Source organism: Delphinus delphis, chromosome 7, assembly GCF_949987515.2.
Source record: "Delphinus delphis chromosome 7, mDelDel1.2, whole genome shotgun sequence".
Classification (NCBI taxonomy): domain Eukaryota; kingdom Metazoa; phylum Chordata; class Mammalia; order Artiodactyla; family Delphinidae; genus Delphinus; species Delphinus delphis.
Genome location: NC_082689.1, coordinates 113,044,337 through 113,071,373, shown reverse-complemented (window position 1 = coordinate 113,071,373; position 27,037 = coordinate 113,044,337). Strand labels below are relative to the sequence as shown.

The window sequence follows — 27,037 nt, the reverse complement described above, 5'->3', positions numbered from 1 at the left end:
CTATCTAAAGAAACCCATTGATCACATTTTGGAACAAATCCTTTCGTATTACTTATTTTATTTTAGAATTTGCACATGCCTCTGACTGACCAATTCCCACACCCCCCCATGTATGTTGTCCGCAGTTCCCGGCCCACAGGCAAAGGAGTGGAAGGCCTTGCGAGAGTTGGATCCCGAGCAGCTCTCTCCTTTGCCTTTGCGTTCTTGCGCAGGGCCTGGCGGTCAGGTACGTGTGCCCCGCGTGTTCTGTTTTCTGCCACATCAGGGGATGTGGGTTCTTTCCTCACTTCTGCCACCACGTGCCCCTGGGTTGATCCCATGTGCTCTCGAGGCCTCATTTTCCTTGTTTGTAAAATGAGAGGCTTCACAGTCTGTTTGACTTTGCAGGCCTGTGCTTCTAAGAAAAAAGGTGCGTATGCACATACATCCCAGGTGAACCACCGCAGTGCCTCTGTACTGATGTATTTTCTAGGAGAACCAGAAATTAGAATTGCTCACGTGAGAGTCATAAAATAAAGAATTGACGTTGGAGCAACTGTTCAGTGTTAGTCTCTGAGTTCTTGCGGTATCTCATTTAGAGGAAAGTGAGAGATTGAAAACCTGCCAGTGGCATCCTCTCACTCTGGGGGTAGGAGACCTGCCTGGGAGAGTGGGGAGAACTCTGTCTGTGTGCTGCCCGGGTACGGGTGGCGTCATCTGCCTTGTGTGTGCCCAGGGGAGGACGCGGACCTCTGCAGCGAGCTGTTGCAGGAATCCCTGGACGCCCTGAGAGCCCTGCCTGAGGCCTCGCTCTTTGATGAGAGCACAGTGTCCTCTGTGTGGCTGGAGGTGGTAGAAAGAGCAACCCGCTTCCTCAGGTCCGTCGTGACCGGGTGAGTTCTTCCTCTCACATTTACTGTGTGAACGGTTCCAGCATGCTTTGCAGTCTCGTCTCACCTTCTTCTCTTTAGAGCTAAGAAATTTAGTAGGTTGGTTTCTGGAGTGTTTCCAGCGTACCCTCAGGCTCATGATTTGAATAATGATACAAGTAGTTTTATGCTATAGCAACTTGGAATATGTCTTCTAATGTAATCATCGTATAGTATCTGAATTAATACTTTTAATAAAAACTTATCTTTACAGGTTAATTGTATGCTTTAGAATCTCTGATTAAATTTGAGTAAGCAAGTCTCAGAAACCTGATTCTAAATATTAAAAATATATTTCTCCATGGGAAAGGGAAGGTACTTAATTTAACATTAACAACATGCTTGTTTTAAGTATGCTGTCTTTAAGGTCTGTTGTTACTTTGTCCCTGCATCCTCTGCTGTCATTTCAGGGATGTTCATGGAACGCCTGGTACCAAAGGGCCAGGAAGTATCCCCCTGCAGGACCAGCACCTGGCCCTGGCCATCCTGTTGGAGCTGGCTGTGCAGAGAGGCACGCTGAGGTGAGGGGTGCTATAGGCTGGGAGTGCTGTAGGGAGATGCCTCTGTATCTGAGCAGCTGTTGCATTTCATTGAACTATTTGTGACTGTAGGAAATGTGTGGTGGTCTGTGATCAAAGAACCATGTCCCAGACCCTCTATTTTCAGACCTGGGTACACTTAAGTTTTCTTCACTTCCTTTTTTGTGTTCAACTTTCTAGTAGTTTAGGAACTGTTATTTCTTTTCCCTCTCTCTCTTAATTTTCTTCAAATAGTTATTTTTATTCCATTAATTTAAGGTCCTAGAAATTCCCTGTAGAAAGTGCTATTTGAGCTTCTTAACTGGTTTTATGTTTCTCATCCACAGAAGGTAGATGTCTTGTGCTAAAATCTTGGCATTGATTTAGGGATTTTACTGCCAAGAATTGTTTTCAGGGCCTTGTTTTAGTTTCCTTTCAAATCTAAAGTATTTCTTCAGTTTTATTTAGCTGTCTGCTTTTATTTTTTACAGACCATGGCCAAAAATGTTAAAGTTTTTACTAGAGAATAAAGATAATTTCTCTTCCAGCCAAATGTTATCTGCTATCCTGTTGCTGCTTCAATTGTGGGACAGTGGGACACAGGAAACTGACAATGAGCGGTCTGCCCAGGGTACCAGCGCCCCCCTTCTTCCTTTGCTGCAAAGGTTCCAGAGCATCATGTGCAGTAAAGATGCCCCCCATACAGAAGGTGACACTCATGTAGGTATCGTCACGAGACTTTGCACTTAAGTAGCTCTCTTCATTTCACTTATCCTAAAGGAGTTAGCCTTTTATAAACAAGACCAGAGCACATTATCTGTGGTGGTAGTTGCTTCTGGGGGGAGAGTGGTTTTGGCCATTAAAACAGTGAATCAGAGACTTCCCTGGTGGTCCAGTGGTTAAGACTCCGTACTTCCACTGCAGGGGGCACGGGTTCAATCCCTGGTCGGGGAATTAAGATCCTGCAAGCTGCGCGGTATGACCAAAAATAAAGAAAAAAAACGAAGCAAACAGTGAGTCAGGTGTGGGATTGGCTATGGCAGGTCATTGTGTAGGTCACAGTTTATACAGCAGAACTATCGCATGATCACATTCGGATTCTTTGCAGCAACTAAGGAGTGACCAGAGCCAGCTGTGTTTTGTAGACCCTGGCCCTTTCTGTTCATTTTGGATTGTGTGTATTAGGACCATGTTTCTTAACAAATATCAGCTTGTGCTTTTACAGAGATCCATCTGCTGCCTTGCTGGCCATGCAGTTTTCTTTCTGCTACGCTGGAGCCCCTGAGCCTTTTGTGCGTTTAGCACTTTTGTGTTCCCGGCAGCCAGTCGTGTTGTGGTTTGGCTGTGATGGGGCTAATTGAGTTAGTAGCAGCATGAAGATGGGTAAAAATCCTGATGATATTCAGAAAGAGTGCGTTCTTACGGTGCCTGCGGTGATGACATGGGGCCACAGTGCAGGAGCGAGGCTCGGCTGGCGTGGGAGGGAGCGCGCGTCTGGTTCAGAGGAGCTGTTCTGCCACGATACCTCACTCGGTCTGCGTGGAGGGCAGTTACTGTGGGTTGGTGTTGACCCTTCCAGGGCCCAGGCAAATCTTCTCTTCCCGCTCTGTCCTCCTCCATGTGCTGTTTATGGACGGCACCTCCATTAGCCAGCAACAGCTGCGTTGGCAGCGTGGAGCCAAGTCTGAAATGCACACTTTCAGAAAAATATTAGAAAAAGAGCGTTGGAAATAGCGACTCACTTTGTTGGCCCTTCCTGAATGTGGGGCACCACGCAGAGAATGTCACGTAAGTCATCCCTGTGTTTAGTCCCAGGAAGCTGAGGCTGGTGGCAGGGCAGGGCCCGCCCAGCTCCACACCCCTGGGGCTGTGGCTTTTTAGAGGTACAAGTTTGATCTTGCAGGTCTTTTCTGGAAAGACTTAGCTATTCCGTTATGAAGTTTCAGCCTAATTATTCTTTCACTTTGCAGTCTTTAGTGATAATAAAGCTATTCTGGCTTCAGAAGAATTAGAATTATTACTTAATGTGCAAATAAAATTAGGTTTTCTGATGAGTGGGCAGCATTTAGATTAAAGTAAGTGGTTTTTGTTTTCAGTTTTCAAAGCCAGGTTGAGGTACAGTGCTTTGTTCCCAGGAAGATTGCTTTGAGTTCTTTCGAGGGTCCTTGGGGTAGTGAACCTGAGGACGGTCGGGCTGTGTCATTTACCTGTGTGGAGTTGGCACACAGGTGACGGATGTGCGGATGTGTGGGCACCACTGTGTGCAGTGCGTGTATAGATCTCAATGCGTCAGCAACACTTCTTACTTGATAGCCAGAAAGGGGCAGGTTTACAGATAATGTCTCACTGTGAATACCAAAATATAAAGAGTGGTTAAAGGCTAACTGTGTTACTTTAATTTTTCCCACCGTTTCTGAAGATGTTTCTTTACTTTTCTTCTCTAGCTTCTGTCTGGCCCTCTGAGCCCCAATGAGAGCTTCCTGAGGTACCTCACTCTTCCGCGAGACAGCGAGCTTGCCATAGACTTACGACAGACTGCGGTTGTTGTCATGGCCCACCTGGACCGCCTGGCCGCCCCCTGTATGCCACCTCTCTGTAGCTCTCCGACCTCTCATAAGGTCAGTGCGAGAGCATTGTTTATTCTCTGTGTGTATGTTCCTAGGTTCTCATTCTGTACCTGTGTGGAGACTCACTTTCTCTGCTGTTGGGGTGGATTTGGCTTTCAGCTTTTAAACATGTATACGCTTTAAGGCGTCGTTAGCGGTCACAGTGGGCGATGAGCAGGCCGAGGCACACAGTGGTTCAGGACCCACCCCGTGTCCCAGGTTCCAGATTCAGGGGCACGTCCCTGGAGCGCTCTCCTGCCTTCCCACAGCCACACGCCACGCTGTCTTCCTCAGGAGAAAGGTAGCGACGTGTCTGACACTAAGCTGGGTGTGTGGGGGCCTGCTGGTGCAGGCCCACGGAGGACCTCACACAGATGCACCCGACCATCACTGTGCTGCCCCATTGTGTCGATGAGAAGGCTGCCGTTTGGAGTGGTACCGAACCTTGCCAAGGTCACGCAGAAGAATCCTGGTTTTGAATACAGATTCTTCTAACGGTTTTCTTTGTTTTGGCAGCATAAGTACTTTTATTTATTTATTAAATTAATGTTTATTGGACTCTAGTTGATTTACAATGTTGTGTTAGTTTCTGCCGTACAGCAAACTGCAGATTTTTCTAATTTTTAATGCTTTTTTCCTTTGGCTGAGCCATGTGGCTTGTGGGATCTTAGTTCCCTGACCAGGGATTGAAGCTGGTCCCCGGCAACGAGAGCGCAGAGTCCTATCCACTGGACCGCCAGGGAATTCCTTCTCACTTTTAATGTTTAATACGAGGAGTATTTATTTTATTTTGCAGGTATTTATGTTTTCCAGATAAGTAATACATTCCTATGGCTCAACAATGAAAACTAAATGCAGAGACACCCTGTCACTTCCTCTCCCACTGCCTCCTCGCCCTCTTTCCCCACCTTTGCCTCTCATGCTTCTGGTCTCTTATGCATCCTTTCAGTTCTCTCAGCAGTATTGTATTATATCACTTCTGTAGCTTGTTTTTTCACTAAGCCGACTACTGAAGAGCTCTCTGTATAAGTAAGCAGAGCTTCTCTCTTTATTTTTAAAAGAAACTTAGTGTTCCACATGTGGACGTATCATGATTTTTTAAAATGTCTCCTATTGGTGGACACTTGTGTTGCCAGAAGCTTGCTACTCAGGTAATGCTGCGATGGCTACCCTCTACCTTTGTTCCTCTATGTGTGTGCACGCGTCTGCAGTGGTGATGTACCCGATGTGGTGGACACGTGAGCTGATTATCCCCGAATTGCTCTCACGTGGCTTCATTCCTCTCACTCCCACCAACAGCCAGGGACACTTGTCTCCTAGGCTTGTGCTTAGGCCTTTGGGTCCCTGCCTGTAACGGCAAAGTGGTAACCTGATATGGTTTGAGCATTTTAAAATATGTTTCAGGTCTACTTGTACTACTTTTTAATGGGCTCTGTTAAAATGAAATGCTGTGGAAAAGAAATCTGTTCAGTTACTTCATCTTACCTGCTAACTGAGGCCATATGGGGTATTCTGAGTTATTTTGATGTTGTGAATCAGCTTCTTTCTTTACTTCCTTTATTTTTATCTTACTGTATCTCATTGTTACTCCTTGCATGAATTATTCTTTCTTTTGTCTAAGAAAGAATTTTCTTGCTGATATAAAGAAAATGTTTCCTTACGTTGTTGTCTGACAGGGATCATTGCAAGAGGTCATAGGATGGGGGTTAATAGGATGGAAATACTATGCCAATGTGATCGGTCCAATTCAGTGTGAAGGCCTTGCCAACCTGGGGGTCACACAGATCGCCTGTGCAGAGAAGCGCTTCTTGATCTTGTCGAGGAATGGCCGTGTGTACACGCAGGCCTACAACAGTGACACGCTGGTAGGTGCTGGGGCGGGTTGGTGGAGGGGCCCCTTTGCTGTGGGTGCTGTGGATCTTGTCTTTCTTTCTGTCGGTTGACTTCTGAAGATTTATAAGCACCTGCTCATTGTATATTATTAGTGTTTAAAAATTTTAATCGTGATCATTATTGTCAAGATTTTGGGGGCAGAATTTCTTCAGTTTTTAAGCTCAGGAACTCCTTACAGCGCCATTTATTGCCAGCTGTTATTCCCATTTGTAAACTGTAATGTCATTTCACTTTGGGGGCCAGGAAGGTAGTAACAAATGAGGCAGTCGTGGGGTTGGTGGCAGATTGGGCACGTTCCTGTTAAAGGAAGGAGCTCTTCACCTCTGAGCACGTGGAGGCCGCCCGCCTGGTGCTCTTCTGTTGGTGCTGGGCAGGGTGACTGGACAGGTGGCCTGGCAACCACCAGAGGCTCATGTTCTTTCAGTTCGAGAGGAGTTTGTCAACATAAGGTACAGGGTTGAGGCGAGTCATGCTGTTTTCTTTATCCTTGGACTGCTTACCAATTTTCTTCCTATTTTTACCTTTTTAGGCTCCACAGCTGGTCCAGGGTCTTGCCTCTAGAAACATTGTAAAAATTGCTGCCCATTCGGACGGTCACCACTACCTGGCCTTGGCAGCCACCGGAGAGGTGTATTCCTGGGGCTGTGGGGATGGTGGACGTCTAGGCCACGGGGACACAGTGTATGTACAGCCTATTTCTGTAACTGACACACTCTTGTGCTGCTGTAACCAAAATAGGGTGGAAAAGAAAAGTGTGGTGAGGTGTTTTGCAGCTGCTCAGACATGTAGGGCTAGGACGGAGAGGGCTGCCGAGGGGGATCGGCGCTCTGGTGGCCCTGGGCAGCCGTGCCCCGAGCACAGGGAGTGATGGCAGCTGGCCTTCGTGTTCCTCTCCCCCAGCTTTTGCTACTCCTGTTGTTAGCTGCCCACGCCGCACCCTCACCGTGGGGTTTCCTAAACCAAATCCCACGCTCTTCCTTCATTTACAGTCTCCACACATCTCTGTCAGATGAGGTCCTCATTTCCTTGAGCCATACTGTCGTTTTCCCAGCTAATAAAATCAAGAGTTTCCTAATACCTTATTTTGCGGAAGCTTTCGATTATCGTAAGAGACCAAGAAATAAAACAGAATGGTTGTTCTCAATGCAGGCTTGTGAAAAGAAAGAGTTCTGATGGCTGCCTCAGAATCAGAGGAGCCCTTTTGTATGTTGCCGTTGTGAGTGGAGCCTTAGGCTGAAATTGAAGATGCAGCCCCATTTCAAAGTGGTCAGAGCCGTGAGTAGGGAGTGGGCAGCAGCAGTCGAGAGGAGACTGCCCCGTTCTTACTGGGGTGGAGGTGGACATCCACCAGGAAGGATCCCAAACCGTGAAGAAAGAGTCATGCATACTGGGTGTTAGCATTCAGCAGACTTGATATTCCAGACTGGACAGTGTTGTAGGGGACTCAGACAAATGTGGTAAAATGATAGTGAAAAAAAGGAGTGATAAGTACAGAACTTAGAATTGTTACTCTCAGGTTAGCAGGGGGGCAGGATTAGCATGGAGCACACAGGATTTGAAAGAGTTGAGCTACAGGATGGAGGCATTAGTCTTTTTACTTTTTTTATGTTATATATAATTAGTATGCATAAAATATGTTGTAATAAAATAATACTCAGTTGAAGTTAAGTGCTAGGTTGACTAACTTGTCCATTACTTGAGGAGTTGAGGGAAGGAAAGGAGACCAGTACGAAGGGCAGGAGTTGCAGAGGAACTTTGGTGTGTGTGGTGGGGGTGTTGAGACTTGAGCTGAATGGAAGAAGGGGGAAGTGGTACCAGAGTAGAGTCATTGTCCCCCTTCCCGTGTGTGCCCCTGCCTCTGTGTTTGTTTATTTTGCAGAAAAGTGGGTCACAAAGTGAGCAAACTATGTCTTTGGAGAGGCTAGAGTGGGTGTTACCAATCACATCAGACATATTTTAGATTATAAGCATCGGGCATTTTGCTAATTTTGAAGGTGAAGAATCAACTAAGGAGACTCTTCTGCCCAGTTCATCCTTGCTGTTTCTGACTTTTCATTTGTAAAATATAGATTGCAGTGCGATTAGTAAACCTTGCTGCATCATTTCTTCTCATTTGTTTAACAAATACGTATAAATTTCAACCATGTGTAAGGAGATTTACAAATTCATCAGCTTCCCTTACACAGTCTGTTGAGCTTCACAAACGCCTGCAGCTGGGAGCCACCATAAATGAGGCACGGAGCAGTTCCATTACCCACTCCTATCCCCCTCCCCCTTTCTTTGGACCCTTTTGCAGCCAACCCCTGCTCCCCACTTCCAGCTCCTGGTGGCCACTGACCTGCCCTCTGCCACTTGGTAGTATTCTGTTTCTGGCTCTGTCAGTGAGCTTCATCTTTCCCTGTTGCTGAGTGCTGTCTGTGGATAGGCCACCGTTCAGACCACTGTGACCACAGCTGCCATGGACTTAATCACCCTTGTCTTTAACAGACACTGTTGTGATAGTCTGCTGGATGCCATGCTTGGCATTAGGTGCCCACTTAACAAAGAATCATGGAGGTGGTATGTGTTTGAATTCTGTATTTCTTAATTATTTCATGAGGCACCTGAAAGGTGAAAGTGTCTTTTGACGCTCTGATAGTTTATTCCCAGTAGTGTCACTAATAGGAAGGTCTCAGAAGGCCATTCACGTTTGTTCCTCTTCTCTCCACAGGCCTCTTGAGGAGCCTAAGGTGATCTCTGCCTTCTCAGGAAAGCAGGCCGGGAAGCATGTGGTGCACATTGCGTGTGGGAGCACATACAGCGCGGCCATCACTGCCGAGGGCGAGCTGTACACCTGGGGCCGGGGGAACTATGGGCGACTGGGCCACGGTATGTCTGCTCTGAGTCAGCTGGAGCATGCAGCATGAAGCTGCCTCTTCTGAGGGACTTGCAGTAACAGTGGTCCTATCTTTTTGAAGGCTCCAGTGAAGACGAGGCCATTCCGATGCTGGTAGCTGGGCTCAAAGGGCTGAAGGTCATTGACGTGGCATGTGGGAGTGGTGATGCTCAAACGCTGGCTGTGACGGAGAATGGTATGTGGGGCACTGCTGCCCTGGACAGGCTCTCAGGATGAGGAGGGCCGCTCTCCTAGAGGGAATGAGCTTTGGAGTCTTTCTTTTCTTTTTTTTTTTTTTGGGCTGTGCCACACGCCTTGTGGGATCGTAGTTCCCTGACTAGGGGTTGAACCTGGGTCTCCTGCAGTTGAAGCGCAGAGTCCTAACCACTGGACCGCCAGGGAAGTCCCTGGAGTCTTTAAGTGTGCACCTCAGTGTCTTCAGGAGAGGTAGAGAAGTTATGGGACTTGTAACTTCTGTTACCCAGGGCCAGAGAGCTACCATCCTTCCTGGTTGGGCATTTTACTTTTTAACAGAGAAATGAAAATAAATGGAATAACTGACGTTTTAAGTCGTTTCTGATTATTGTGATTATATTTCCTAATGTTCAGCCACCCTTGATTCCCTGTGGTAAATCCTGCTTAGTCTTTGTGTATTCACAGTATGATACTTGTTTTTAATTTCAGTTTTATATTTGTGTTCATTACTGCGATTGTACTCATTTGACACTTTTTGAGGATACATTTATCAAGTTTGATGTTGATTCCTCCCCCTCCCCCCCCACCCAGCACTTCACGGCTTGTGGAATTTTAGTTCCCCCACCAGGGATTGAACCCGGGCCCTCAGCAGTGAGAGGGTGGAGTCCTAACCACTGGACTGCCAGGAATTCCCGATGTTGATTTCTTTTTTTATAAATTTATTTTATTTATATTTATTTTTGGCCGCGTTGGGTCTTTGTTGCTGCGCGCAGGCTCTCTCTAGTTGCGCCATGGGGGCTTCTCATTGTGGTGGCTTCTCTTGTTGCGGAGCACAGGCTCTAGGCACGCGGGCTCAGTAGTTATGGCTCGCGGGCTCTAGAGCGCAGGCTCAGTAGTTGTGGTACACGGGCTTAGTTGCTCCGTGGCATGTGGGATCTTCCGAGACCAGGGATCAAACCCCGTGTCCCCTGCATTGTGCCACCAGGGAAGCCCTTGATGTTGATTTTTTAAACTGTATTTGTCTTTCAGTATTGTGGGGGTTTGTCCTTCGAGTCGTGGGGTCTGTCAGGATTAGCTGGGAGCCTCTCAGCCTTGCTCTCCCACAGAGAGCAACTTAATTTTATCCCCTTATGTAATATTTAATTAAATTACGCTAACAACTGTTACTGGGAATAAATACAATCGTACGTTTGGCTTGTGGTCAACACAACAAGAGTGGTGTGCAGTGGGCCATGGGCCCAGTTGCTGTGTTTTATGGAAGCAGTGGAGCTTTCGCTCTGTGTTTAGTAATTAGTGGAAGCAGTATCATTGAGCGCAAACTAGCAAGGGTTAGGATTTTATTATTCATTCAGTTAAAACAAGAAGAAAACTCAGCTTTCCATTTCTTAATTGCTTCTCTATCAACCTGAATAGAAACTAGATTTCATTTGGTCAGTAACCACCTGTGTAGTGTCAGCTATATACATTAGTGGTCTAGATTTTTGTGTGTTATTGGCTATATTGATTATTTGCAGACATTTAGAAGTTTTCTTTAGATGTACAGTTATTTTTACTCAAATAACTTGTATTTTTTAGGTCAGGTGTGGTCTTGGGGAGATGGTGACTATGGGAAATTGGGCAGAGGTGGTAGTGACGGCTGCAAAACACCAAAGCTGATTGAGAAGCTTCAAGACTTGGATGTTGTCAAAGTCCGATGTGGAAGTCAGTTTTCTGTTGCCTTGACAAAAGACGGCCAGGTTTATTCATGGGGGAAAGGTGACAACCAGAGACTTGGGCATGGAACAGAGGAACATGTTCGTTATCCCAAACTCTTGGAAGGATTGCAAGGTGAGTGCAAAATGTAAACTTTTAAAACCATCTGAGGCAGTTGTCTTTAGTAATCTTTTAAAGTTTGCAGGTATTTTTCTTTATCTGACATCTGTGAATGACTCATCATTAGAAGCTTTTATCCACATTTTGATAGGTATAGATAATAAGTGGAAAGTGGTTTGTCTGTATTAAAAAGTGACCTAGAATTATTTTCATCAAATTTAATTTGAAACTTTTAAATTTTACCGGTGTTGGAGAGTTCTTTTTTTTGTTTGTTTGTTTTTTATTGGAGAGTTCTTTTTTGTGGCAAGTACCCATTCATTACTCATTCAGCTGGCCTCAGTGAGATTAACTTCCGTTTGGTGAGGTCGTCTGCTTGCTATGGATATGCGTGGTGTTATAGGAGCACAGAGGGAGATCGGGTTGGGTCAGCCTGGAGTGGTCTTGTTTGAACTTATCCTTGATGGATGAATCTTCTTGTTTGGTTTCAAGGGTGTCCAGCATGCATGCTCAGCAGCTGGGAGGAATGGGAGCCAAGGCGTGTAGGTGTGCTTTACAGGTGCCTTGTAAAGTATGGGAGAGGTTGGTGATAAGTGTACCAGGTGGGGCCTGTAGTGCTTTATCTCTACACTACAGGGGGTGGGCAGGCTATTTTTTAATGGACCAGATTCTATGTGTAATTTTAGGTTTGAGGGCCTTGTGCTGTCTCTCCTAACTACTCAGTCCTGCTGTTGTAGCCCCAAAGCAGCCATAGACAATATGAAAACAAATGCGCCTGTGTTCCGATACACCTTTATTCACAGAAACGGGCCTTGGGCTGCATTTGACACAAGGGATGAAGTTTGTTGGATTGCTGCGCTGGATTCTCCTTTATGTTTTTGCTTTTTTGTCAGGGGAGTTTGGAAGTGAGCCTTTTAATTGGGACTTGCGGGTTCCTTTCCCCAGCATTTTTATTTTAAAGCATGTTAACACTTTGGTGATTAGAAGTTTTGTGTGCTCCTCTGGTGTTTATTATTTTCTAAGCATCTGAGATAAGTTACAGAGTAATACAATTGGTTGTTTATTATGGAGATGTATTTGAATTTTATTTGCCTTCTTGTTTATATTCCTTTCATTTAGTGGAGGAAATCAACTTCCTCAGCAACATTAATTAGATACAGAGTTAGTGTACTGTGAGAGTATTTAAGTGACTGTTGATACATACAGTCATTTGGTAGTTCTTAAAATAGGCTCTTTGGATAGAATTGTTTCTCTTACTGTAGTAGAGTTCTTTCAGCTGAATTATTTTTTATGTTGACATGTCTGAAAACACCCCTTGTGTTGGTCATGTTAGATTTACTAATAAGCAAAAATACAGTACTTTGCTAACACTATTTAAATAGAAAAAATATATTTTACACTTACATCATTTAACTTTGGAGAGAAATAGATTTTGTTTTAGAAAACTTTCTCACTGAAGAGTGTATTTTGACTTTCACCAAGATAGACCCAGCCTGGGCCATAAAACACGCCTTAACAAATTTAAAAGAAGAGAAGTCAAACAGTGTCTCCTCTCAGACCACAAAGGAAATGACTAGAAATCAATAACAGAAAATTAGCTGGAAAATCCCAAAATACATAGAGATAAAACAGTATACTTCCAAATAACACATAGGTCAAAGAAGAAATCACAAGAGAAATTTTAAAATATTTTGAACTAAATGAAAATGGAAATACAGCTTTTCAAGATTTGTGGGATGCAGTGAAAGCTTAGACAGAAATTTATAACATCGAATGTATATATTAGAAAAGAAGAAAGATCTAAAATCAGTAATCTTTTTGTACAGCAAAGGAAGCCATCAGAGAAATGAAAAGACAACATATGAAATGGGAGGAAATATTTGTAGGTCATATATTTGATAAGGAGTTAATATCCAAAATATATAAAGAACTCGTACAATTCAACAGCAAAAAAACCCAAATGATCTGATTAAAAAATGGGCAGAGGATCTGAATAGTCATTTTTTCCAAAGAAGACATAACGATGGCCAACAGGTACATGAAAAGATGTTCAGCATCACTAATCATCAGTGAAATACATTTAAAAACAGTGAGATATCACCTCATACCTCTTAGAATGTCTGTTATCAAAAAGACAAGAAATAACAAGAGTTGGCAAGGATGTAGAGAAAAGGGAACCTTTGTGCACTGTTGGTGGGACTGTAAATTGGTGGAGCCACTCTGGAAGACAGTATGGAGGGTCCTCAAAAAATAAAAATAGAAATACCATGTTATCCAGACGTTCCAATTCTGGGTATCAAAAACACTAACTTGAAAAATTATCTGCATCCCCATGTTCATTGCAGCATTATTCACAATAGCTAAGACATGGATACAACCAAATTGTCCGTTGATGGATGGCATATAAAGAAAATGCATATGCACACACAGACACACACAGACACACACAGACACACACAGACACACACACACTCAGACACTATGAAAGGCTGGTTCAATGTTAAAAAAAATCAGTTAATGTAATCCATCAAATTGACAGATGAAAGAAGAAAAATCACATGATCATATCAATAGGTGCAGACAAAGCTTTTGACAAAATCCAGCACCCATTCATGATTAAAAAAAACTTTCAGTAAACTAGGAATAAAGGAGACTTCCTCAACTTGATAAAGACAATCTATAAAAATCCTACAGCTAATGTCATACTTAATGGTGAGAAACTCAAAGCCTTTCCACTAAGATCAGATACAAGGAAAGGATGTCCCGTCTCACCATTCCTTTTCAAAATTATACTGGAAATTTTAGCTAATACAGTAAGACAAGAAAAGGAAATAAAAGCTATACAGATTGAGAAGGAAGAAATAAAACTGTCTTTGTTCACAAATGACATGATTGTTTATGTGGAAAATTTGAAAGAATTGACCCAAAAACCCTCCTGGAACTAACAAGGTTGCAAGATGGTTGCAAGATGGTTAATATGCCAAAGTTAATTGTTTTCTTATATACAAGCAGCAAAAAAATGGAATTGAAATTAAATACACAATACCATTTGTATTAGCATCCAAAGAATGAAATACATAGGTATAAGTCTAACAAAATATGTGTGAGATCTATATGAGGAAAACTACAAAACTGATGAATGAAATCAAAGAACTTTATAAATGGAAAGATATTCTATGTTCATTGATAGGAATACTGAATATTGCCAAGATGTCAGTTCTTTCCAACTTGATCAATAGATTCAGTGCAATCCCAATCAAAATCCCAGCAATTTATTTTATGGATATCAAAAAACTGAGTCTAATGTTTGTGTGGAGAGAGGTGAAAGACCCAGAATAACCAACACAATATTAAAGGAGAAGAATGAGTGGGAAGACTGATACTGCCCAACTTCAAGACTTAACTGTAAAGCTACAGTGATCAGGACAGTATGGTATTGGCTAAAGTATGAACTAATAGATCATTGGAACAGAAGAGAGAGCTCGGAAATAGATCCACATAAATGTACTTAACTGATCTTTGACCAGAGGAGCAAAGGCAATACAATGCAGCAAAGATCGTCATTTCAACAAATGATGTTGGAACAACTGGACAGCCATGTGTAAAAAAATTAATAATGGGAGGCTAAACATCTGTTGGGGTAGGGAGTATATGGGAAATCTCTGCCTTCTCCTCAGTTTTACTGTGAGCCTAAAACTGCTCTAAAAACACAAGAGTCTTTTTTAAAAAGAGTGCACTTGGTTATACATTGGGACAGGAGAATATGATCTAGTAGTTAATTAAAAGTACACTTGTCTTTTTCTGAATGAAAATCTGAATGGATGAGAAAAATGAACAGATCCTTTTCATACCCTAGAATTATTTTATTTGCAGGCTGTAGGGCTTAATAAGTTGTAGCTAGTAAAACACAACAGGGGTTTTAGTAATGTACACAAGGCAGATGAATTGTGAATAATATTAAAGCAATGAATTATCCTTTAGAAGTTGACATTAAATGCCTTCTGACCTGAGTGGCCTAAAGTAAATATCTTTATTGCAACAGAAGTCATAGGCGTGAACCTGTATCTGCATCCCTCTTTCCTCCCAGGGAAGAAGGTGATTGATGTAGCTGCAGGCTCCACCCACTGCCTGGCCCTGACTGAGGACAGTGAGGTCCACAGCTGGGGGAGCAATGACCAGTGCCAGCACTTTGACACCTTGCGTGTGACCAAGCCAGAACCTGCTGCGCTGCCAGGACTGGATACCAAACACATAGTTGGGATTGCCTGCGGACCTGCCCAGGTACTGAGTAGATGGCTTGGCATTTTGTAGAATTTTGGTTTCCCAGTGTTCATTGCTAGTATGTAGAAGTACCATTGACTTGTGTGTTTAGTCCTTATATCCTGTAGTTGTACTAAACTCATTTATTAGTTCTAGGAGCTTCGCTGTGATTCCTTGCGGTTTTCTTCAGAAACAGTTTTGTTGTCTGGACATAGAGACAGTTTTATTTTACAATACGTATGCCTTTTCTTTCTTTTCCTTGCCTTATTGCACTGGCCAGGACTTCCAATATGATGTTGAGTAAGAGCAGGGAGGGGGTGCATCCTTGTCTTGTTCCTGATTGTAGGGGGAAGGCATTCAGTTTTTCACCATTAACTGTGATGTTAGCTGTATGTTTTTTTGTTTGTTTGTTTTTGGTAGATGCCTTATTAAATTAAGGACGTTTCCTTTAACTCCTACTTTTCTCAAGTTTTTCTTTTTTTAAAATCCTGAGTGATGTTAAACTTTGTCAGATGCTTTTTATTCTCACATGATATGATCACGTTTTCCTTCTTTAGTCTGCTTATATAGTGGAATACATTGACTGATTTTCAAATATTGACCAAACCTTGTATTTTTAAGATAATCCCCACCTGGTCATGGTGTATTATTCTTTTTTTATATTGTGGGATTTGATTTGCTTAATACATTGTTGAGGATTTTTCTGTCAGGACTCTTCAGAGATACTAGTTTGTGGTTTTTTTAGTGCTTTCTTGTCTGACTTTTTATCCGGATAAAACTGGCCTCATAAAAAGTGTAGGCAAGTGTTCCATCCTCTTCTATTTTCTGGAATGAGTTGTGTAGAATTAGTGTCATTTCTTCTTTAAATGCTTTTCTATGAATCCATAGGAGCCTGGGGATTTCTTTCTCAAAAAATTTTTAACCACAAATTCAATTTCTTTAATATAGAATTATTCAGAGTGTTTCCTCTTGGGTGAGTGTTCCTGGTTTGTGGCACTCAAGGTATTGTTCAATTTCATCTAAGTTACCCAGTTTTTATGTATAAAGTTTTCCTTATTAGTGTTCTCTTATTGACCTTTTGAAGTCTTTGGGTCTGCAGTGATATCCCTTCTTTCATTCCTGATATGGGTAATTTGAGTCTTTTCTCCTTGCCAGTTTTGCTAGATGTTTATCCATTTTGTTGCTCTCTTCAAAGAACTAGCTTTTGGTTTCATTAATTTTCCCCTTGTTCTTTTGCTTTCAATTTCATTGGTTTCTCCTCTTGTCCCTTTTTTCATTCTTCAGCTTGCTTGGCATCACTTTACTGTTTTCTTAGTTTCTTCAGGAGGAAGCTTAGGGTGTTGACTTTAGACATTTCTTCTTTTGTAATAGATAAGTGCTTGATGCTATAAATTTTCCTCTAAGCAGTGCTTTAATTGCACCCACAAATCTTGATTATTTTCATTTTTGTTCAGTTCAAAATATTTTCTGATTTCCTTTGTGGATTGCTCTTTGACCTATGGATTAAGTGTGTTGTTTAGTTTCAAAGTGTTTGGAGATCATTCTGTTATCTTTTTGTTACTGGTTTCTAGTTTAATTCCATTGTGGTTAGAGAATAAACTCTATATGATTTCAATTCTTATAGATTTGAGGTTTGTTTTATATCTCAGAATGAGGTTTGTTTTATATCTCAGGCTGTGTTCTCTTAGTGAATGTTCTGCATGTGTGCTTAAAAAGAGTATTTTGCTGTTGATATATTTTGCCATTATTGGGTGAAGTGTTCTATAAATGTCAATTAGATCTAGTTCATTGATGGTATTATTCAGTTTTTCTAGATCCTTGCTGATTTTCTGTCTGTTTGTTCTGTCTTCCTTTGGGGAGGGTGGTGTTGGTATCTCCAAGAATAATTGTGGATTTGTCCATTTCTCTTTTTGGTTCTGTCAATTTTTTTTTTTTTTAATGCTTTTGATCATTAAAAAAATTAGGGTAAAACATACAGTGACGTTAAGTGTATTCACAGCATTGTGTTACCATCACTCCTATCCATCTCCAGAACCTTTTCATCATCTCAAACAGAAACTCTGTACCCATTAAACAGTAACTCTCCATTTCTCCTCCCCTAGCCCCTGGTGACCTGAAATTTACTTTCTGTCTCTATGAATTTGTCTATTCAAGGTATCTCATATAAGTGGAATCACATAATATTTGACCATTTGTGTCTGGCTTATTTCACTTAGCATAATATTTTCAACATTGATTCATGTTGTAGCATGTATCAGAATTTTTTTTTTTAAGGCTTAATAATAAAAATATGTAACTCCCACATTTTGTTCATCCATTCCTCCTTCAGTGGGCACATGGGTTGTTTATCTCTTGGCTATTGTGAATAATACAGCTATGAATATTAGTGTAGAAGTATCTGTTTGAGTCCCTGCTTTCGGTTTTTTTCAGTATATATCTAGGATTGGAATTGCTGGATCATTATGATAACTCTGTTTAAATCTTTGTGGAACTGCCTTACTGTTTTTCCACAACAGCTGCATGATTTTTACATTCCCACCAGATACACACAAGGGTTTCAATTTTTCCACATCCTTGTCAACACTGGTTATTTTCCTTTTTCTTGTTTTTTTTAAGGCCATCCCAGTGGGTATGAAGTGGTATCACATTGTGGTTTTGATTTGCACTTCCCAAATGGGAAAGATGTTGAGTATCTTTTCATGTGCTTGTGTGTCTTTTTTGGAGAAATGTATTCAAGTTCTTTGCCCATTTTTGAATTAGATTTTTTTTTTTTGAGTTGTAACAGTTCTTGTTATATTGTGGGTATTAATCCCTTATCACGTATATGATTTACAACTGTTTTTTCCCCATTCTGTGGTTTTCTTTTTATTCTGTTGATAGTGTTCTTTTATGCACAAAAGTTTTAGTTTTTCTTCTGTTGTCTGTGCTTTTGGTGTCATACATATCTGAGAAATCCATGGTCATGTAGGTTTTCCAGTCTTTTTTTCTAATAGCTTCATAGTTTTAGGTCTAATATTTAGGTCTCTGATCCATTTTGACTTTATTGTCATATATGGTGTAAGATAAGGATCAAATAGATTCTTTTGCAGTTTTCCCAGCACCGTTTATAGAAAACATTGTTCTTTCCCTATTGAATGGTCTTGGCACTTGTCGAAATCATTTGACCATATAGGCAAGGGTTTATTTATGGACTCTATTCTATTCCATTGGTCTGTAAGTGTGTCTTTATGCCAGACCCACACCGTTTTGATTACTGTAGCTTTGTAGTGAGTTTTGAATTGGGAATTGAGTCTTTTTTCCAACTTCGTTATTCCTTTTCAATATTCCTTTTGTTATTTGGGGTACCTTGAGATTCCACATGAATTTTAGGATGGGTTTATCAATTTTTGTCTTACGTATTTTGAAACTCTTTTGTTTGATGCATACGCATTTTGGATTGTTCGGTTGTCTTGGTGAATTGACCCTTTAATTGTTGTTCAGTGTTCCCACTTTATCCCTGCTTTTCCTTGCTCTGAAGTCTCTTGTCTGATTTTAATGTAGGTACTCCAGTTTTATTTTCATTTAATTAGTGTTTGAGTACTATAACTTTTCCATGTATTTGAAAAAAATTTAAGAAGTCTATATTTTAGTCCCTTTGCCTTTCCATTAAAATTTAGAATAATCTTGTCTACATTTGCAAAAATATCTTGCTTAGATTTTGGTAGGGATTGTGTTCAACCTGTTATCAGTTTGTGGAGAATTGACATCTTTGCTACATTGAGTCTTCTAATCTATTAAAGTGTTATGTCTAAACATTTATTTGCATCTTCTTGATTTCATTTATCAGTGTTTTCAGCATACAAGTCCTGTCCATGTTTTGTTAAATTTATATCTTTAACTTTTAACCCACCTGTCTCATTATCTGTATAGTGAACTTCTTGGATGCTATGTATAGTTGCATTTTTTTTTATTGTTGTCAATCTGTCTTTTAATTGGTGTATTTAGATCATTTACATTTACTGTAATTGACATGTATAGATAAAGGTCTTCCATTTTATTGTTTGGCTTTTGTCTGTTTTCTATTATTTGTTCCTCTATTTTGCTTCTTTTGTTTTTTTGGGGGATAAATGAACATTTATTTTAGTATTTCATTTACCTTTATTTATTTTGAATTTGACTATTTCTTTTTATAGGTTTTTATTTTTGCGGTTGCTCTAGGAATTACTGTATACTACATAACTCTTTGCAGGCTACTTAGAATCAGTATTTTACTACTTTAATTGGAATGTAGAAACCTGTTGTTTAATTTCTAAGTGCTTGGAGATTTTTCCAGTTATATACATCTGATTTATTCTTATTGATCTCTAGTTTCTGTTCTTGGTTTTCAGCTTAATTTTATTATGTTATGAGATCATACTCTATATGATTTCAGTTCTTTTAAATAGTTAAAATTATTTTATGTCTTAAATATGGTTTATCATGGTGAATGTTCCTTGCATCCTTGAAAATTTTGTGCATTTTAACTCTTTGGGTGAAGTGTTTTTATAAGTGTCATTTTTATCTCGTTCATTGATGGTTTTGTTCATTTCTTTTAAATCCTTACTAATTTTCTGTCTGCTTGTTCTGTCTGTTATTAGGAGGGTAGTTCTGATATCTTCAACTACATTTGTGGATTTATCTGTTACTCTTCCATTTCTCTCAGATTTTACTTTCATGTGTTTTATGGTTCTGTTGTTAGGGGCATATACATTCATTATTGTTCTGTCTTCTTTGTGAATTGAGCCTTTTATCATTATATAATGTCCCTCTTTAGTCCTGGTAATTTCCTTCCTCTGAAGTCTACTTTGTCTGATATTAATAAGCCACTTTCCATCCCTTTACTAAGCCAATTTTATCTTTATATTTAAGGTAGATTTCTTGTAGATACTGTATAGTTAGTTTCTGTTTTCCTACATCCTGATGATCTCTGTTTGTTTTTATGTTCAGACCCATTTAAATTTAATGTCTACCATTGTTTATTTGTTTTTTGTTTGCTCTCACCTTTTTGTTTCTTTATTGTTTCCTGACTTTTTTGGGGGTTAGTTGAATAGCTTTTAGTGTTTAATTTTAGCTTATTGAGTTGCTTAATTTTGGTAGTGAAAAGATTTTTGAAAAACTTTTTACCTGTTTATTTGTGGCAAATGAGATGGGGTAGTGAAATGAGAGAAAATTGGAAACTGTTAGCATGTGAGTTAGATAACTGAAGGTGCTTGTGCATTTGGGACAATCAGAGGGATGAATGAGTAGTAACTTAGGGCACCTTCGTCATTCATAATGGTGAATCTCTCGTGTGGAACAGGCTGATCGGTGAATGTGTAGATTCATTTTAGGTTCTTGTGTTTCTTCCATAGAGTTTTGCTTGGTCATCTTGTTCTGAGTGGTCCATTGGCCTCCGTGTCCCTTTTGTGGTGGACATCTGCTCAATGACTTTTGAGCAGTTAGACCTCCTACTACGGCAAGTGAGTGAGGGGATGGATGGCACTGCTGACTGGCCCCCACCCCAAGAGAAAGAGTGTATGGCTGTGGCAACACTGAATCTTCTGCGACTTCAGGTATTTTCCTTTCCCTCATTTTGTAAGTGTCTTATGCGTTTGTAATGATGTTTATGCATATTAAAGGGTATGGGGTTTAGCCTGTTGAATAAACTGCTAATGAAAATTTTAAAGTGTTTTAAAGTCAGATTATGATGGAGTGTAATGTATATGAGGCTTAAAAAATTCAGTCTAGTTATTTTGTGCTTACCCTGGAAGTCAGTATCTGCATGCAGGTAAGAGCATATATGGACTGCGTTATTACTGCTAAATTCAGCTTGTTGGCATTCATCAGGGAGTCGGTCTTGAATTTCCTGTTGCTGTGTGTGGAGAGGTGACTGGGTGAGACGGTAGGTGACTGGGTGAGACGGTAGGTGACTGGGAGATCAGCTGGAGGGGGTCGCCAGCCTCTCCTCTGGACTGAGAGGGGAGCCCCATTCAGGAAGCTCTGTGTCCTCCACGGGTACCTCCGCTTCCTCAGGGGGAAGGTTAAGTTTAAATGTCAGAAGAAGAAAAGCTACAAAAATTTTTTTTCCAAGTAGAACTGTAGCTAAAATCTTTGATCGTCGTGTTTTTCTTTGTCATAAAACCCTGTGACTTAATGTTAAGAGAACAGTTTTTCTCACCAAAGTAATTTTCCCCCTTTATAATGTGAGGGTTGCTGTGTGACCCATCATGTACCCCTTCTGTTCCCTCCACTTTTTTGTCTTGGCTTCCAGAAAGCACAGAACTGAATGTAATGTTTAGTTGCAAAATGGAATTAGCAGAAATTTGGAGAGTATCTCCCTTCGCCAGAAGTCTTCTGTAGGAACTCATTTAGCAGGGCATCTGTGGTGTAGTATCCTAGTCATGGATCCGCCCAGTTTTTTGTTGCTTCCCATGGTCTCCTAGTGACATTGCTGCTCTGGTCGGTGCTGTGGAGAAAGACCCTGTACATGTTCTAGGCTCTATTTCATTTGGTCCATATTTGCCTCATGCCATCTGTTTTTCCACTGCTTTGTTCTGTCTGTCGAGGTCTTTGTTTTAGTTGTGTCTTTTAAAAAATTGACTCATAAAGCTCAGTTCTTAAAAAGAATACAACTTGAGAGTCTTTATTCACTATGTGGATTTAATCTTTTACAATTATTGTGATTACTAATGTATTAGAATTCAGTCTTGGCGTAAGTTTGTTCATCATTTTATTATCTTTTGAACAAATTTCTAAAAAAGTTTTTTCCTTTCAAATCCCTTTAATTGTTCCTAAGTTTTGAAATTTTGATTTCTGGACATTAATCATGTTACAAAAAAATTAAATATTTGTTAATTCCACAGTGTTAAGTTAATCAGTACTTCTCTTCCTGAAAAATATAGGGGTTATAGGGTGCATTAAACCTAAACTCCCCTTTCTATCTTCAGTATTTGAATTGTTCAATAGTCTGTTGTTACATTGACTCCAAGGCACACTGTTTTTTTGTGTGTGCTGCTAAAAAGAAAAGCGCTCCAAATTGCAATGTGTAAGATACATTCTGATTTTAGAGTTAAGATGTGAAAGAAAATACCTCTTAGGATTGGTGAAATGTAGTAATTATTTTTAAACTTTCCTTCAATTATTATCATAATCATTTTTTAAGAGGACATACTCAGGCATATAGTCCTTTTTTTTTTTTTTTTTAAAAACCAATTTGTTTTGTCATTATTACTTACATCACCTCCCTCCTGGGTACCTCCTTCAGTAAATTTCTTCCTTAAGGTCTGTGAGTTACAACCTCTGAAAACTTGGGTCCCTTTAACACCTCTTAAGATAATTTAATGGGGCTTAGCTCTTTAGGTTATATGTAATTTTATAAGCACTTTGAAGAAAGCACTTTGAAGATGTTCTGCCGTCTTTTGACCTTTATTTTTGCCAATGAGAAATCTTCTTTTTTTTTTTTTTTTTTTTTTTTGCGGTACGCGGGCCTCTCACTGTTGTGGACTCTCCCGCTGCGGAGCACGGGCTGTGGACGCGCAGGCCCAGCGGCCATGGCTCACGGGCCCAGCCGCTCTGCGGCATGTGGGATCCTCCTGGACTGGGGCACGAACCCGTGTCCCCTGCATCGGCAGGTGGACTCTCAACCACTGTGCCACCAGGAAAGCCTGAGAAATCTTATATTAGTGCAATTGTTGTTTCTTTGTAGCTAATTTGTCTTTTCTCTTTGGTAGCCTTTTAGGTTTTTGTCTTTGTTTTATATTTTAATACATTATATCTAGGTCAGGATTTATTCTTGTATATATAATTTGAGATTATCATTCTTGTTCAATCTGAGATTACTTACCTTTGTTAAGTTTTGAAAAGTCTTCACTATTTACCATTGGAATTGCTCTCTTCTTTTTTTCTACCTTTCCCCTTGGAAAAGTCCTACTAAATGCATGTTGAACTTTCTCATTTTATTTTCCCAAGTATCACAACTTCTTTGATATTTTAAAATCTGTTTATCCTTTTTAATGCTCACTTTTTAATCTTTCTGTTCTGCTTTCTGGGTGGTTTACTCAGCACTCTTCTTTCAATTCACGAATCATTTAGCTGAATGTTCCATATTGTTGAATTGTCTGTTTATTTAAAAAATTTATGTGAGCACTGCTTTACAGATATTGATTGAATCATCAAATCCCCTTACCAGCCCTCTGGGAGGTGGGACCCTCCATCTGTATTGAACAGCTGGGGAGGCACGAAGTTCAGGAATGTTGCCCAGGTTGGGTACCCAGTGCACAAAGGTTTAGGGCTGGAACCTGGGGCCCAGGCTCTTCACTCCTCTGCCTTGAGGTGTTTATTCCTGTAGCTGTTTTTTTCATTTTCAGAATTTATATTTTTGGTGTTTTCCAGGGCTTTCATTTGCTCATTATATTCTCATCTTCTGGCTTCTGTTCCTTCCTTGATCTCTAAGAACATTTACTTATTTTATGGATTCATTCCAGTTTTTTAAATTGCTAAAATCTGTTGGGACATGCGTTTTGCCTCTTACCCTGTCTGTGACACTTCTTTGTGGTGACCTAGTATGGCTTGTCCTTTTTGACTATGAGGCCACCCTTAGGGGAGGGTTTGTGGCGTGTCCCTTTGCCCTTGGCTGTGGAGATGTCCTCAGAGGGCAGTTTTGTACTTGTGTCTGTGAGGTTCCATTGAGTTCCTTGGGCTCTTGATGAGTTTTGGTGTTCAGTTCTTGACGTGTGATATCCATACCTAGATGATTGGTATAAATTTGATTTCACATCTGCTCACAGGGCAGGCCAGGTCTCTGATTCACTGTGGGGTCTCTTTGTGCCCAAAGCCTTGTGTGGGTAGTATGTTCCCCTCAGGCCCTGGCTGGCTGACAGGAAGCTCAGGTTCAGCGGGCTGTCCTGAGCATTTTGTGTCTCAGAAGGCTTTGATCTGCTCTCTGAGCCCAGAACCCCTTGGCTGCTGCTGTGTGTGTCTCAAGAGCTAAACCAGAACTTTCCCTTGTATACTTTTCCTTGTATACCCTCAGCTTGGCTGTCTACTCTTTTAATAGTTTTTAGTTATATTTACTATTTCTGTGTTTGGTTTGGGTGCTTGGGGGTGGGGTAGAGGTTGCTGTTTCCACAGGGTTCAACCTCTTTGTTGATCTTTTCCACATACATACTCAGAGTTGGGTTTAAAAAATTCCTTTTATAGAATACCTTACCATGGATTCTCAACTACTATAGGTGAAAAATTTTTAGTATGGTTAAAAAAAATACCTATACTGGAAGTTTTACCTTTATTATTTGAGTAAAACTCAATTTGAGGTATTATTCCATCTTTAATAAGATTTGGAAAGCATTTGTTTTTAGGGCTTCTAAGTGAAAATTGTTTTTCTCCTTTCAGTTGCATGCTGCCATCAGTCACCAGGTTGACCCAGAATTCCTTGGTTTAGGTCTGGGCAGCGTCCTCCTCAACAGCCTGAAGCAGACGGTGGTGGCCCTGGCCAGCAGTGCGGGCGTGTTGAGTACTGTGCAGGCGGCCGCCCAGGCTGTGTTGCAGAGCGGGTGGTCAGTGCTGCTGCCAACTGCTGAGGAGCGGGCCCGGGCACTCTCTGCTCTCCTGCCCTGTGCAGGTGGGCTGGGGCTAGGAGCAGGGGTCGGGTGGGGTTGGCCCAGGAGGGGGTGCCAGAGGGGATGGTGCTTGCCTCACATTGGGAAAAACACTTTACCTTTTCCAGTTTCAGGCAATGAAGTTAACGTAAGTCCAGGTCGTCGATTCATGATTGATCTTCTTGTGGGCAGCTTGATGGCTGATGGAGGCTTAGAATCAGCCTTAAATGCAGCCATTACTGCAGAAATCCAGGTATGGTCCTAGGAGTGTGTGTGTGTGTGTGTGTGTGTGTGTGTGTGTGTGTGTGCGCGCGCGCGCGTGCGCGCACACGCATGCGTGCACACTGATGGAGGTGATTTTACTCCCCAGTGAGCTGAGACTGACACTTTGCCAGAATTATTTAAAAAAAACCTTGAAACACAAAGCTTTTAGTAACAGCCAAATATTTCTGTAATTAAATTTTTTTACTAGTTTAATAAAATATTGAGTTATTATTAAGTATGATAAAATGTACCCATTTTAAATGTCTATTTAAATGAATTTGACAGGTACCCCAATCATAATATAAATCACTTCCATCACCCTGGAAAGTGCCTTTGTGCCCCTTTGTGTTTGAAGTTAGGACACTTCCTTGCCTCCCCCAAATGATGTTAATTTTGCCAGTTTTGATTGTCCCATAAATGGAATCATACAGTATATACTCATTTGTGTCAGCTTTATGTTGCCTTGATAATGATTTTCAGATTCACCTGTGTTGGATGTAGTGTTATGTTGTTTTTTTGCCTTTTTCTTTTTTCCTAAGGAACTATTTATTTCTTTTCGTATTATTATTTTTTTTAATTGGGATATAGTTGTTTTACAATGTTGCGTTAGTTTCTACTGTACAGCAAAGTGGAGTTCCCTGTGATATACAACAGGTTCTCATTAGTTATCTATTTTATGCATATTAGTGTATGTACGTCAACCCCAATCTCCCAATTCATCCCACCACCACCACCCGCCCCCCCGCCTTCCCCCCTTGGTGTCCATACGTTTGTTCTCTACATCTGTGTCTCTATTTCTGCCTTGCAAACCAGTTCATCTGTACTATTTTTCCAGATTCCACATATATGTGTTAATATACGATATTTGTTTTTCTCTTTCTGACTTACTTCACTCTGTATGACAGTCTCTAGGTCCATCCATGTCTCTACAAATGACCCAATTTCGTTCCTTTTTATGGCTGAGTAACATTCCGTTGTGTATATGTACCACATCTTCTTTATCCATTTGTCTGTCGATGGACACTTAGGTTGCTTCCATGACCTGGCTATTGTAAATAGTGCTGCAATGAACATTGGGGTGCATGTGTCTTTCTGAATTATGGTTTCCTCAGGGTATATGCCTAGTAGTGGGATTGCTGGGTCATATGGTAGTTCTATTTTTAGTTTTTTAAGGACCCTCCATACTGTTCTCCATAATGGCTGTATCAATTTACATTCCCACCAACAGTGCAAGAGGGTACCCTTTTCTCCACACCCTCTCCAGCATTTATTGTTTGTGGATTTTCTGATGAGGCCCATTCTAACTGGTGTGAGGTGATACCTCATTGCAGTTTTGATTTGCATTTCTCTAATAATTAGTGATGTGGAGCAGCTTTTCATGTGCTTCTTGGCCATCTGTATGTCTTCTTTGGAGAAATGTCTATTTAGGTCTTCTGCCCATTTTTGGATTGGATTGTTTGTTTTTTTGTTATTGAGCTGCATGAGCTGTTTGTATATTTTGGAGATTAATCCTTTGTCAGTTGATTTGTTTGCAAATATTTTCTCCCATTTTGAGGGTTGTCTTTTGGTCTTGTTTATGGTTTCCTTTGCTGTGCAAAAGCTTTTAAGTTTCATTAGGTCCCATTTGTTTACTTTTTTTTTTTTTTTTTTGTGGTACGCGGGCCTCTCACCGCTGTGGCCTCTCCCATTGCAGAGCACAGGCTCCAGACACACAGGCCCAGCGGCCATGGCTCACGGGGCCAGCCGCTCTGTGGCCTGTGGGATCCTCCCGGACCGGGGCACGAACCTGCGCCCCCTGCAGTGGCAGGCAGACTGTCAACCACTGCGCCATCAGGGAAGCCCCCATTTGTTTACTTTTGTTTTAATTCCGTTACTCTAGGAGGTGGGTCAAAAATGATCTTGCTGTGTTTATGTCAAAGAGTGTTCTTCCTATGTTTTCCTCTAAGAGTTTTATAGTGTCTGGTCTCACATTTAGGTCTTTAATCCATTTTGAGTTTATTTTTGTGTATGGTGGTAGGGAGTGTTCTAATTTCATTCTTTTACATGTAGCTGTCCAGTTTTCCCAGCACCACTTATTGAAGAGACTGTCTTTTCTCCATTTTATATTCTTGCCTCC

General features: G+C 41.0%; 1 protein-coding gene across 6 annotated transcripts in view; it reads left to right on the top strand.

Annotated features, from left to right (window-relative positions):
• Nucleotides 1–27,037, top strand: part of LOC132428722 (E3 ubiquitin-protein ligase HERC2) — a 228,869-nt gene that overhangs the window by 43,243 nt on the left and 158,589 nt on the right. For 5 of the 6 annotated variants that reach the window (XM_060017023.1, XM_060017024.1, XM_060017022.1 and 2 more), the window contains exons 6-19: nucleotides 126–226; nucleotides 716–872; nucleotides 1,319–1,429; nucleotides 1,975–2,146; nucleotides 3,871–4,044; nucleotides 5,709–5,897; nucleotides 6,455–6,606; nucleotides 8,636–8,793; nucleotides 8,883–8,996; nucleotides 10,571–10,822; nucleotides 14,892–15,085; nucleotides 20,434–20,634; nucleotides 24,452–24,680; nucleotides 24,786–24,910. In XM_060017023.1, coding sequence (XP_059873006.1) covers nucleotides 126–226; nucleotides 716–872; nucleotides 1,319–1,429; nucleotides 1,975–2,146; nucleotides 3,871–4,044; nucleotides 5,709–5,897; nucleotides 6,455–6,606; nucleotides 8,636–8,793; nucleotides 8,883–8,996; nucleotides 10,571–10,822; nucleotides 14,892–15,085; nucleotides 20,434–20,634; nucleotides 24,452–24,680; nucleotides 24,786–24,910 — 2,329 coding nt within the window. The remainder of the gene's footprint in view (nucleotides 1–125; nucleotides 227–715; nucleotides 873–1,318; nucleotides 1,430–1,974; nucleotides 2,147–3,870; nucleotides 4,045–5,708; nucleotides 5,898–6,454; nucleotides 6,607–8,635; nucleotides 8,794–8,882; nucleotides 8,997–10,570; nucleotides 10,823–14,891; nucleotides 15,086–20,433; nucleotides 20,635–24,451; nucleotides 24,681–24,785; nucleotides 24,911–27,037) is intronic. The other variant, XM_060017026.1, reaches the window with a different exon arrangement.